Raw genomic sequence first — 14,281 nt, forward strand, 5'->3', positions numbered from 1 at the left:
TTTCAAAAAGCACTGTGCTGAATGTCTAAATATATAGTTTGTTGAAAATTCAGTGGCTATATGGAGGTATTTCTATAGAGTGCGCTAACATTTAGGTGCTAAAAATCCATGTAAATAACCAGAATACCGTCATATACACATGTATGTGGGTACATATGCATTTAAGGGGAAAGTTATCAAGCTTCCTTAGGACTTTCAATTGAGCTTTTTAGATCGAAACTTAAGACTTCAACTATTTGTAGCATAAATAAAATACCTTCCCCTCTTCAGGTTTCCCTTTAATAGCGCTCTCCAAGTTTTATTAAAATTTGTTATCCCGCTTATCAGATTTCTAAGTGGTTTTACAATAAAATGTTTAAAAATGGGGGATATACAAACATTTGTCATTAAGAAAACAATATATATGTTTACATGGACATTATGGACTGACAATGATTACAGGAGGTATGAAGGAAGAAATACAATTTTGAATAGGATAGGAAGACATAGAAGGGTAATACAGAACTATCCTTTATGTATTTACCCCTCCCCCCCCACGCTTTTCTATCAGAATTTTGTAGTTTATCTCCCTTACCCTCATGTCTTTTTGTTGAATGCACAAAGTTCCCTTTCCCCTCTTAGATTGTGAAACCACCTTGAAGGCAATGCCCATAGTGCGGGACAGAAAGTCTATAAATAAATTTGGAAACCTTAAGTTTCATTATTTGCCCCTTAATGTGCCTTAAAGGGCTCTGACACAGCTTCTTCCTCCATGATGATATTTCAGTTACCATGGATTATATAGTAATGAGATGCAAAACATGCAAATGCATGTAAAGCAGCTCATTACTATGTAAAAAACATAATATGACTTGTGGTGTCTGTGGGGCATGTGTGTGTGGTACTGGAGTCGGATCTGAAAGCCTTTTTATAGGAGCAATTTTACCTTTATAAAAATAGGTATAAACTTGGTGCCTTTTTGTATTTTTTATGTAGGCATCCTGTTATAAATCAAGCCTGAAGTGCCTTGGTCTATTCCTACCTATGTGTGTCTTTACCATTCTTGTGGTACCTTGAAGTATTCGTGCCACTGTTCAATCATTTTGCTTCTCTCGCAGTGCTGTTCGTATCACTGTTATTTGCTCCTCTTGCAGTACCGTGGAGTGTTCATGTCAATGTTATTTTGCTCCTTTCGCAATGTCGTGCATTGTTTGTGTCACTCTTATTTTGCTCCTCTCGCAGTGCGTGAAGTGTACGTGTATCTTTTATTTTGCTCAACCTATTATTGCAATTTAAAATATATTTGGTTGTGTGAAATACCTTTTTTGCCACAAGCGTGTAATTTATATTTTGGTAACTTGTATTTGATCATAATTGGCTTCATTTGTAATATAATCTTTCTCTGTATATTTTAATTATGTATTTAATACATTTTTCTGAGCCTTAGCAATTGTGAAGTTCTGTGCAAACCAGTTCAGTGGGCTTCCCTATCCATGCTCTTAACTCTGGCATGTCCCCCTGTCTCAGAACACCTTCTGCCTTGTACCTTTAAAACATGCATCTGTGTTTCTCCATAGAAAGTGACAGGTAGTGGCAGCAATTTGTGTAGGCCATCAGCTGCTGAGCCTGGAACCTGTTCTCTGCTGTGTCCTGCCCTTGCAGAAGCAGGAAGTGACATCAATAGCGGATGGCACCATTGGCCACTATCAATTATGGGCACTAATTAGAATTTACGCACACAACTTTCTAAGTGTATTCTATAAAGTGATGCATGTAAATTCTAATGTGTGGCTCTCAAAAGGGGGTGTGACAATGGATGGGGAACGTTCAGGCCACGGGCATTCCTAAAAATTACATGCACTGTTATAAAATACACCCAATCCTGGCAGAACTTAGGTGCAGACATTTACACCAGGTTTTAGCTGGCATAATTATAGTTGAAGTTTATAGAATAGTGCTGTGTGTTTTTATTCTGCGTCAATTTTTCTAGCACCATATATAGAATTTAATACAGCTGAAACTGTGAAAGCAGTTATTAGTTCAGGCTGGCGCATTGAATGCTGTGCGCTCCTGACACTCGTAGAGTTCCTATGAGCGTTGGGAGCAGCGCAGAGCATTCAGTGGGAGTTTTTGCCAATGCACAGTAATAAAATTACCCCCAAATTTAGGCCATAATTTATCTTCTACCCCAGAAATGGCTTAAAGTTAGACTGGTAGACCTAACTTTTTCATTTTGACATTCAGGGAGGAAATTATCAATGTAGGCTGTTACGAAGTGTTATTTTACTCTGAACTCCAGTTATTAGTAACTATGGGCTCCTTTTACGAAGCTGCGCTAGCGGTTTTAGCGCACGCACCGGATTGGTGTGTGCTATAGCGCGCGCTAGCTGAAAATCTACCACCTGCTCAAAAGGAGGCGGTAGCAGCTAGCGCATGCGGTAATTTAGTGCCCGCCAGTGGCGTACCTAGGGTATGTGGCACCCGGGGCCCATCATTTTTTGACACCCCCCCCCCCATGTAAAAATTTTTTTTTTTTTTTTTTTGCAATAACCATGAAATGGAATAAATGGTCAGAATAGAAACAGGCAGTGAAAATTTTCTTTTATTGAACCTCATATATGTAACCATTATTCCAAACATAACAAAACATAAATTATGTCTAAATTGTCATGACATTAGAAGTACATATGGAGTAGTTGCAGGCAGTGGCGTACTTAGGGTATGTGGCACCCAGGGCCCATCATTTTTTGACACCCCCCCCATCTATATGAAAAATATGATTTTTAGTACCAATCTACATATCGCACCACAAGAGTGTACCTAGGAAAAGGCTGCATCTTAAACACTGCAGTGAGCACTAGAACACCAACACATACATTGTAAAACTAAACAAGCCAGATCCCGCACAGTCAATTGGTCCTGTAGTCAATGCCAACTGAAAACTATGTCTTTTTCATACACACAATAACAGAGATACACCCTCGCCCAAAATGGAATAATCACAAACTAAAAATAGAAATATGTAGACAAAAGTTAAACTGATCCTCCAAGAAACCAGACCCTGGATACAATGCAACACCACAAAAAACAGTAACACATGTCCTCTAATACAGTGCAAAATATAAAGACAGTAGATGTAAATTTGAAAAAACTGATACATAACAATCACCACTTTATAAATTAACAAATAAAAATAAAACAAATAATGAGATATAAAAAAATACAATTTTATTGGACTAATCCCCGTAAGCTCGGTCCCCATCCCCGCAAACCACCTGATTCCATCCACACAAGCCTTGAATTGTTTATATTAAAGTATAAAAAGAAACAATATTCTGTACAATTGTCAATTTATAAATCAGCGTCTTCTCCCCACTCTTTTCCCCATTTCCCTTCAGCATCCTCAGCCCACTCTCTCTCCACTTTCCTTCAGCGCACGCACATAAAAACAAGCAAGTAATTTTATATCATTTTCATTCTATTCATTCATAGAAATTAAAGTCTAGATAATGCCAGTCACATAACAAAACATGATTTTACAAAAATAATTCCCTGCAGTCAAGCCTGCAAGGATTATTAGATGTCTTTCAGCAGTTCCCCTCCCTCCCTCCCCCTTACCTTTGTGGCCAAGTCAAAATGATCTACCAACAATAAAATTTTAAAAACACAAAGCACGCTGTACGCAGAGAAAATGTTAATTATCATTTATATTCCGCGGGTTTTCAAAGAGGTCAAGGCAGATGACTTTATGCAATGTCACCTCAGTAACAACTATACAAAAATAGACAAATATTCCCCCTCCCTTTTTACTAAACTGCGATAGCGGTTTTTAGCGTAGGGAGCTGCGCTGAATGCCCCACGCTGCTCTCGACGCTCATAGGCTCCCTGCGCTAAAAAACTCTATTGCGGTTTAGTAAAAGGGGGCCATAGTGCAAAATATAGACAGCAGATATAAATTTTCAAATCGGACACATTTTGATCACTAAGTTGAAAATAAAATCATTTTTCCTACTTTTTTGTCTGGTGATTTCATGAGTCTCTGGTCCTTCTTCTGATCCTTCTTCTTTCTCTCTCCCCCTGGCTCCCCTCTTTATTTCTGCCTTTCTTTCTCTCTCCTCCTGGCCCCCCTCTTTCTTTCTGCCTTTCTTTCTCTCCCCCTTGACCCCCCTCTTTATTTCTGCCTTTCTTTCTCTCCCCTTGGTCCCCCTCTTTCTTTCTGCCTTTCTTTCTCTCTCCCCCTGGCCCTCCTCTTTCTTTCTGCCTTTCTTTCTCTCCCCCTTGACCCCCTCTTTATTTCTGCCTTTCTTTCTCTCCCCTTGGTCCCCCTCTTTATTTCTGCCTTTCTTTCTCTCCCCTTGGTCCCCCTCTTTCTTTCTGCCTTTCTTTCTCTCTCCCCCTGGCCCCCCCTCTTTATTTTTTCCTTTCTTTCTCTCTCCCCCTAGCCTGCACAAAGCCATCGTGCCGATTTCTCCACTTCCACGATTCTTTCCCTACCCTCACCCCCAAGCCAGCAGCCGATTTCTCCCTGCTCCTTTCCCGATGTCCTGAACTTCATCGGGCAGCAGCAGCATTCACAATTCACTGATGTTGCCCGCTTCAGGCCTTCCTCTCTGTCGGGTCCTGTCTTCATGAAAACTGGAAGTAGGCAGGACCCGGCAGAGAACAAGGCCTGAAGCCGGCAACAGCAGCGAATTGTAAACGCTGCTGCTGCCCGAAGAAGGTAATGGAGCACCGAGGCAGTCCGCTTCTCCCCCCTCCCAGCCGAACCCCCGCTGACCCTCCTATCTCCCCCCCCCCGTGAACCTTTCCGACCTTCCCAGCGAGAGCAGCAAACCTCCTTCGCGGCTTTCTCCTCCCTCTGCCGCGTTACTGATGACGTCATCAGTGATGCGGCAGAGGGAGGATAAAGCCGACGCTACTGGAGGGAGGTTTGCTGCTTTCGCTGGGAGGGTCAGAAAGGTTCACTTGGGGGGGGGGGGGGAGAGAGATAGGATGGTCAGCGGGGTTTCGGCTGGGAGGGGGGAGAAGCGGTCTGCCTTGGTGCTCCAAGGCCTGGCGCCATTACCTTTTTCGATAATGGCGCCGATGCTGCTTTCGCTGGGAGGGTAGGAGCGCGATAGGGACCGGGCCAGCTGTGCACCCCCCCCCTAAGGCGGCACCCGGGATGGACCTCCCCCTCGCCCCCCATGGTACGCTACTGCCCTGGGGAAACAGCCTGCAACAAGATCGCGCGATGCCAGAGATTTTTGCCTGCTTCGGCTGTTTCCTCCGCCGCGGTCCCGCCCCTCCTCTGACATCAGAGGAGGGGCAGGACCGTGGCGGAGGAAACAGTCGAAGCAGGCAAAGATCTCTGGCATCGCGATCTTGCTGCAGGCTGTTTCCAGACGCGACACCCGGCGCAGGGGGGGGTAACTGGACCGGACCGGGAGCACCCCCTCAGGGCTTGGTACCCGGGGCGGACCGCCCCCCCCCGCCCCCCTCCCCTTGGTACGCCACCGCTATTCCACACGTTAAGGCCCTAGCGTGGCTTTGTAAAAGGAGCCCTATGTCTCATTGCATAAAATGGGACCTGTGATAAAATAATATGAGCTAGTGTGGAATAACATATCTTAACGATAGCCCATGTTGATAAATTTCCCCCTTACTGTGCTACCCTCTGGTGATCAGTCAAGAATACTAATATAAATGGGCAAATTCAAAATGAATTACTGCCAGTCTGCCATGGAACACAGCAATGCTCCCAAGCAGGGCCGTAGCTACCATCGAGCTAGCCCGGCAAAATGCCTAAGGCCACCCAGTGATAAGGGCTCTCTGTAGCTGAACCCTCCTATCTGTGCGCCGAAATCCGGCACCTCCCACCTGCGCTCAGCTACTTACTACTACTGCTTATCATTTCTATAGCGCTGAAAGGCGTACGCAGCGATGTACATTTAACATACAGTCCCTGCCCCTGCTCAGAGGAGCTTACAATCTAATTTGGACAGAGGGACAGGAGATTTTAAGGCTGGGGAAATTCTAGTAGAGGAAATGATACAATGAATATAGGTATCTGACAGCAGTGAGTGGGAGTTGAGTTGAAAGCAGTCTCAAAAAAGTGGGCTTGTAGTTTGGATTTGAATACTGCTGGAGAGCACAACGTATTGATTCAGGCAGCCTGTTCTAGACATACGGCACAGCAAAAAAGAAAGGACAGGGTCTAGAGTTGGCAGTGGAGGAGAAGGGTACAGATAAGAGGGACTTACCTGATGAACGGAATTCACGGGGGGTGGGGAGAATAGTGAGATATTGGGGGGCTATAGAGTGAATGCTACAGAGTAAATCCACCCATCAAGTCCTCCACACAGCTAGAATGTCAGAATCAGTACTAAAGGCTGTCTCTCTGAATGGCTGGACTTTTCCTCTGCCATGTCCTTCCATGCTGATTTAATTTCACAACAGAGGAAAGTTCCGGCTGGCCGGAGAGGCAGCCTTTAGTGCTGTCTCTGGTGTTGTAGTTGTGGAGGATCCAACGGATGGATAAGTAGCTGAGTGTGGTGGGTGAGGAGGTGTTGGACCTATGGGGTGCTAAACATGGGAGGGGTGATGCACACTGGGGGGAGCCCCAGTTCTCCTGTCCAGGGCCCACTGAATTCTAGTTATGCCGCTGCTCCCAAGCAAAAGTTTGAGAACTCCTGATATAGAGTTGAGATGAATCACTAGGCATTTGAACTTTCAAATAGGAAACCCTGTTGATTTTCAGTTAAAAGAGAAAGAAAACCTCAGTGATGATTCAAGACTCATAGTCAGTTCTAAATACGAATATAATATATTAATCTTACTACTATTACTTATCATTTCTAAAGCGCTATTAAACGTACACAGCGCTGTACATTAAACATTCAAGAGACAGTCTCTGCTCAGTAGAGCTTACAATCTAATCAAGAAAACAGGGGGTTAGGGAGTTTCTCAGAGAAGGAATTATGTAAACAGGCATGGGAGCTGTACAAGTGAGTAGGAGTTATGCGTTAAAAGCAATAGTTTTCAAACCCACTATGCAATAATGCCAGGGAGTTTTAAAAGGAAGAAAATATGATGGGCTTGGGAATTTTTAACCAAAAGTTTCAACTAAATATAGTGAAGGGTGGTAACAGTGACCATGATAGGAATGGGCAAGTCAGTTTATAAGTGGTGATGTAATTTTCCTCTCTCCTAGGTCAAGTGTTAATTACACATGGAGAGAATTCCAGTGAGCTGACATTGAAAGGCGTCCTTGATCGTTCAGTGCAGCTGGAATGTGGTCATTTCGCTTCTCCCATTTTCTTCATCTGGAACTTTGTCAAATCAGGATCTAACAGGACCAAAATCATTGCTTTCAGCAGTGTGGTTGGCTCTGTACAAAAAGAGGCTGCAGCCTTGCTGGGCGGTGTCAGCTTAATTAACACCACCCTGGTGATCAACCATTTGCAGATGACGGCTGAAGGAAGCTTCATATGTCAGATTTGCTATGAACAAGATGGGGAAGCAATCATCAATTCTTTCTACGTTAATTTGATTGTCCTAGGTAAGTGAAGCCAAGCACCTGAAATTCATTTGAAATAAAAGTGCTCTGGGATTTGTCCACCTAATAAAATGGCAGGTTAAGAGGGACAATCCTAAAGTAAAAACGATGGGGGTTGATATTCAAAGCCATTTATCTAATGCCCCTTTTATGAAGCCACGGGAGTGATTTTCCTGCGGCAAATGCACTGAAGCCCATAGCAATTGAATAGGCTTCAGCGCATTTGCCGCAGGGGAATTGTTAGAGTGGCTTCATAAAAGGGGTCCCTAGTTAATTTTGGGAGTCAACCAGATAAATAGTTTGCTTTAAAATTTGGAGTTTGTTACATTACATTACTGATTTCTATTCCGCCTCAACCTTGCAGTTCTTGTCCTGTTAACTCTTGGCTGGACTGATGAACATCTAGTCATAAGCATCAGAACAGGGGAGGCCACAGGGGCCAGGCCTTCCCAAAAACTGGTGCCCTCTCGACTCTGAGGGTTTAACTTAAAATGATCAGGCAGCCACCGCCACGCAGCTTCAAGGAGCAGACCTGCCCCTGGAAGTAGAATGAAGACTTCCGGGGGCTTCCGCACGATTTTGCCGGGGCTAGGTAGGGCCCCCCCCCCCAACAAGACAGCATTCTGCTGCCCCTCCATCCAGTTAAAATATATATAGAAACATAGAACATAATGGCCTATTCAGTCTGCTTATCAATACCACATTAGAATAGTCATACAGGGTCAGACCGATGGTCCATCTAGCCCGATATCCTGCTTCTAACAGTGGCCTATCCAAGACACAAGTACCTTGCAGATGCCCAAATGAAAGCAAGATTTCATTTTACTAATCCCAGGGCAAGCAGTAGCTTCCCCTATACTTGGCTTAATCACTTCATCTCCCTTGGAGATTCTCTGTGCTTGTCTCAATCTTTCTTGAGTTCAGACACCATCCTAACTACATAAGTAAGCATCACTGCACTGGGATAGACTGAAGGTCCATCAAACTCAATATCCTGTTTCTAACAGTGACCAGGCCATTCACATGTACCGGGTAAGATCCCAAAAGAGTAAAACAGATTTTATGTTGCTTATCCCAATATTAAGCAGTGGATTTTCCCAAGTCCATCGTAATAATAGTTTATGTACTTTTCTTCAAGGAACTTATCCAAACCGTTTTTTTAAACACTGCTAAGCTAACTGCATGCACCACATTCCCTGGCAATGAAGTCCAGAGTTTAATTACACATTGAATGATGAAATGTTTTCTCCACTTTGCTTTAAATTTACTACTTAGTGACTTTATTGCATGCCCTCTAGTCCTTTTAATTTTTTGAAAGAGTAAACAAGCAAGTCACGCCAACTTCAGTATTTTCTAGATTTCCATTATATTTCCCCTCAGCTGTTTCTTTTCCAAGCTGAAGGACTTTAGTCTCTTTACCCTTTTTCAATAGGGAAGTTATCTCATTCCCTTTATCATTTTCATAGCCCTTCTCTTTTTCTAATTCAGCTATAACTTTTTTTGAGATGTGGTAATCAAAATTGCACACTGGGAAGCAGCAGCATAGTCAAAAGACAGTTTATGGGTGTGCTAGCAGGCATTTTGGGCAGGCATGAATTTCATCTCCCTTTCCCACCTCCTCCCTCCCCCTGCAAACTTAAAAATTTAATACTATAGCTGACAGAGATCCTGAAGCCCCGCTAGTTGAAGATGTAGCAGGTTGCTGACTTCCTTCAAAAATACAGCTGTCAGTGATAGCACTTCATGCTGCTGACACCAGCACCCTGTGCATGCTTAATTCTCGTGCATGAACCGAGCATACACAAGAACCAAACATGACAATGGCATTGGCTTCAGCAGCTTGGAAAACTGCTGTAAACAGTTGCACTTGGGTCATGGGCTGCAAGGGAACCCATCAGCTACATAAATGGTGTGCTACTGCTGGGGGTCCTGAGGCAAAAGGGGATAGCCCAAGCCCTCCTAGGCTACCTGAAGTTATGCCCCTGTAGGGTGGCTGGTGCATACATCCACTACCATTTCTGTAGAGAAATATTTGCTTAGAATACTTCCACTCTCATCCTAAACCCTCAATTCAAGAGCCTCCTTTTTAATTAAATTTGAATCTTTGGGGGACAATATAGAAACATAGAAACATAGAAACATAGAAATAGACGGCAGATAAGGGCCCACGGCCCATCCAGTCTGCCCACCTTAATGTCCCTCCCCTACCTTTGCCCTGTGAATAGATCCCATGTGCCGATCCCATTTTGCCTTAAAATCAGGCACGCTGCTGGCCTCAATCACCTGCAGTGGCAGACTATTCCAGCGATCAACCACCCTTTCAGTGAAAAAGAATTTCCTGGTATCACCTCGTAGTTTCCCGCCCCTGATTTTCAATGGATGCCCTCTTGTTGTCGTGGGACCCTTGAAAAAGAAGATATCTTCCTCCGCCTCGATGCGGCCCGTAAGATACTTGAACGTCTCGATCATGTCCCCCCTCTCTCTGCGCTCCTCGAGCGAGTATAGCTGTAATTTGTCAAGCCGTTTTTCGTATGGTAGATCCTTGAGTCCCGAGACCATCCGGGTGGCCATTCTTTGCACCGACTCCAGTCTCAGCACATCTTTGCGATAATGCGGCCTCCAGAATTGCACACAGTATTCCAGGTGGGGCCTCACCATGGATCTATACAATGGCATAATGACGTCCGCCTTACGACTGACGAAACCCCTTCGTATGCAGCCCATGATTTGTCTTGCCTTGGACGAAGCCTGCTCCACTTGATTGGCAGACTTCATGTCCTCACTGACGATTACCCCCAAGTCTCGTTCTGCTACCGTTTTTGCTAGGATCTCGCCATTAAGGGTATAAGACTTGCATGGATTCTGGCTGCCCAGGTGCATAACTTTGCATTTTTTGGCATTGAAGTTGAGTTGCCATGTCCTAGACCATCGCTCCAGTAGGAGTAGGTCGTGCATCATGTTGTCGGGCACTGAATCTTCGTCTGTTGTGCATTTGCCCACTACATTACTCAGTTTGGCGTCATCGGCGAATAATGTTATTTTACCTCGTAGCCCTTCTGCCAAGTCTCTTATAAAGATGTTGAATAGGATTGGGCCCAAGACTGAGCCCTGTGGTACTCCACTAATCACCTCCGTCATTTCGGAGGGGGTGCCATTCACCACCACCCTTTGGAGCCTACCTCCAAGCCAGCTCCCAACCCATTTCGTCAATGTGTTACCTAATCCTATAGAACTCATCTTGCTCAGTAACCTGCGGTGCGGTACACTATCGAATGCTTTGCTAAAGTCCAGGTACACGATGTCCAGGGACTCCCCAATATCCAGCTTCCCCGTCACCCAGTCAAAGAAGCTAATCAGGTTGGATTGGCAGGATCTCCCCTTAGTAAATCCATGTTGTCGGGGATCCCTTAGATTCTCCTCATCCAGGAACTTATCTAATTGGTGTTTGATTAGAGTTTCCATTAGTTTGCTCACTATCGATGTTAGACTCACTGGTCTGTAGTTTGCTGTCTCCATCTTGGAGCCTTTCTTGTGGAGTGGAATGACGTTAGCCGTCCTCCAGTCCAACGGGACGCTGCCTGTACTAAGAGAGAGGTTGAAGAGCGCGGACAGTGGCTCCGCCAAGACATCACTCAGCTCCCTAAGCACCCTGGGGTGCAAGTTGTCCGGCCCCATTGCTTTGTTAACCTTGAGCCTTGACAGCTCACCGTAGACACTGCTGGGCGTAAACTCAAAGTTACTAAACGGGTCAACTGAGCCAACCCTTGTCTGTAGCTGAGGGCCGAGCCCTGGCGCTTCTCGGGTGAAGACTGAGCAGAAGTATTCATTTAATAGTTGGGCTTTTTCCGAATCCTTTTCCACATAGTCTCCGTCTGGTTTCCTAAGACGTACAATCCCGCCTGAGTTTTTTCTTCTATCACCGATATACCTGAAGAAGGATTTATCTCCCTTCTGGATGTTCTTTGCTAGAGACTCCTCCATGAGGAATTTAGCCTCCCTGACTGCTGTTTTGACGGCTTTTGATTTGGCCAGGTAGTCTGCTCTAGAGTCCTGCTTCCCCGATTGTTTGTAAGAGATGAATGCTTTTTTCTTCTCCTTGATCAGGTCTGAGATCTCCGCAGTAAACCACTGTGGCTTATTGTTCCTTCGCCGTTTACTTACTGATTTTACATAGCGGTTTGTTGCTTCTTGTATGGTTGCTTTCAAAGTCGACCACATGTCTTCCACGTTATCGGTTTCTTCTTGGCTTTGTAGCGCCTGGTGAACGAAGTCTCCCATTTCTTTGAAATTTGTTTCCTTGAATTTGAGGACTTTGGTTAGTGTAGTAGATTTAGTGAAACCTTTCCTGATATTAAACCATACCATGTTGTGGTCACTGGAGGCCAATGTGTCGCCCACCGAGACCTCTGTGACACTTTCTCCATTGGTAAGTATCAGGTCCAGTATTGCCTGATCCCTTGTCGGTTCCAACACCAGTTGCCTGAGGCTTGCTCCTTTCATAGAGTTTAATAGCCTCCTGCTGCTGCCGGAAGCAGAGGTAAGTGTAACCCAATCCACATCAGGCATGTTGAAGTCACCTAGCAATACTGTGTCCCCACGCAAGGTGATATTTTCTATATCTTCGATTATTTCCATATCCAGGTCATCCTGTTGTCTTGGGGGTCTGTAAATTACGCCAAGATACAAGCATTTGTCCTTCCCTCTGGCCAAATTAACCCAAAGGGATTCCCCAGTATACTGGACATCTGAGATTCTCGTAACCTTAATGTCGTCTTTAGTATATAGTGCTACACCCCCTCCCATCCTACCCTCTCTGTCCCGGCGAAGCAAGTTGTAACCCGGTATGACCATGTCCCACCCATGGGAGTCTGTGAGCCAGGTTTCGGATATCGCCACCACATCCAGGTCGGCATTCCTTATTTCTGTTTCCAATTCCAGGATCTTGTTTCCTAAACTGTGTGCGTTGACGTACATAGCCCTCCATGTTATATTTTTGTTACATCTCAGTGGGGCTATTCCTGTTTGAGCTATTTGAACACCTTTAGCATTGTTTGTGTTATTTGTGCTTTCCTGAGGCTCAGAACCACAATGTGTACTCCCCATATACCCAGAACTACAGTGTGTACTCCCCCTAGACCCGGAATTACAATGTGACCCATAAATATGATGTGACCCTACTCTCGACTCAAAAGTGTGTGCACTCACCCCTGACCCAGAATTTCGGTGTCTACTTTCCTCAGCCTCATAAATGTATTGGCATTTTAGTTCGCCTGGTATATTGTTTGTGCCTGTACCCTCCCCCAACTTACCTAGTTTAAAGCCCTGTGGAGTAGGCGGGCTAGGCGGTGTCCAAGGACATTCTTCCCTCTTCTGGTTAGGTGTAGCCCGTCGTGTCCCTGTAGTCCTTGCAATGCTTCTCCATGGTGCAGAAACCCGAAGTTCATCTCCTTGCACCATCCTCGCAGCCAGTCATTCGCCCTTTGTATTCGATCCTCTCTGGCTCTGCCCTTGCCCCTTACTGGGAGAATCGAGGAGAAGACCACCTGCGCATCCATCCTCCTCAGCTTCTCCCCCAGGGCCCTGAAGTCTTCAGGTATGCTGTCCGGGCTGCTCCTTGCGGTGTCGTTGGTTCCGACGTGGATTAGAACCATGGGGAAGTGGTCTCGGGGCTTGATGAGTCTGTCAATGCAAGCAGTGACATCCCGGATCCTGGCCCCTGGCAAACAGCAGACCTCTCTTGATTGTAGGTCTGGTCTGCAGATTGGTCCCTCGGTGCCCCTCAGCAGCGAATCTCCGATGACCACCACTCTGCGCTTCTTAGGGGTGGGCCGTACTGCTGGTTCCGGAGCTGGAACCTTCTGCTGAACAACTTCCTCCTCATTCTCGGGACCTTCCTGTAGCAGCTGATATCTGTTCCTCAGGGCGATTTGTGGTGTTGGTGTAGAGCTGTCCTGTATGAGAGAAAAAGAGACAGAGTTAGGTCCTCTGCGTTTTCCTGTGGAAGAAGTCACCAGCTGCCAGGAGTCAGCGTCCTCAGCCACTTCCTGCATTCCGGCGGACTGTCTCAAGGTAGCTGTTTTGGATGCCTTGGGTGTTTCTAGGGTGGTCTTGACAGGTTCCTGTTCAGCGATCTGAGACAGCTCCTGAATGACTCCATCGATGAAGGTCTCGTCGTCTCGGATGCTCCTTAAGCGCTGAACCTCTTCTCTCAGGCTCCTCAGCTCCATCAAAAGGCTTTCGTCCGGTAGATCCATTCCTTCCGTCTGCGTTGAGGCTGTAGACATCTTTGAGGGGATGGCCTCGGTCTGTACAGAGATCTCTGCCCTCCTTCCAGACTCCCCTTCCATCTGTACTTGGTCCATAGCCATCCCCTGGGTACTCTCGGTGCCTGTTTTGATTGAAGTCTTGCTGCTCCTAGTCCTGCCTGCCATTTACAAAGGTTTATTATTATTTATTTATTTATCCCTTTTTTTTTTTTTTTTTAAATATTTGATCAGTAAGTTGGTCAGTAAGTGTTGAGGGAGGGATAGAGGTAGTTAGTTCTTGGTCTGAGGGATGTAGTAGTTATTTAACAGTTTGTTAATTGTTAGTGTGCTGGAGAGGTATGCCTATTCAAAGTGGTTTGGGAATAGAATGATTGGTGAGGTCTGCCTGTTTAGTGAGGAAGGTTCTAGTAGCTTGTTGGTTAGATAGAAGTTGTAGGTTTGGGAGTTAAAAGACTTGATAGAAAGTTAAAGAAAGACAATTGATTAGTTAGCTAGTTTT

General features: G+C 45.3%; 1 protein-coding gene across 1 annotated transcript in view; it reads left to right on the forward strand.

Annotated features, from left to right (window-relative positions):
• Positions 1 to 431: 431 nt before the first annotated feature.
• VSIG10L2 (V-set and immunoglobulin domain containing 10 like 2) overlaps positions 432 to 14,281 on the forward strand; it is an 83,809-nt gene continuing 69,959 nt past the window's right edge. Inside the window, exons 1-2 of the mRNA XM_033917550.1 lie at positions 432 to 444; positions 7,172 to 7,519. Coding sequence (XP_033773441.1) covers positions 432 to 444; positions 7,172 to 7,519 — 361 coding nt within the window. The remainder of the gene's footprint in view (positions 445 to 7,171; positions 7,520 to 14,281) is intronic.

The sequence above is a fragment of the Geotrypetes seraphini genome, chromosome 13, assembly GCF_902459505.1.
Source record: "Geotrypetes seraphini chromosome 13, aGeoSer1.1, whole genome shotgun sequence".
NCBI lineage: Eukaryota > Metazoa > Chordata > Amphibia > Gymnophiona > Dermophiidae > Geotrypetes > Geotrypetes seraphini.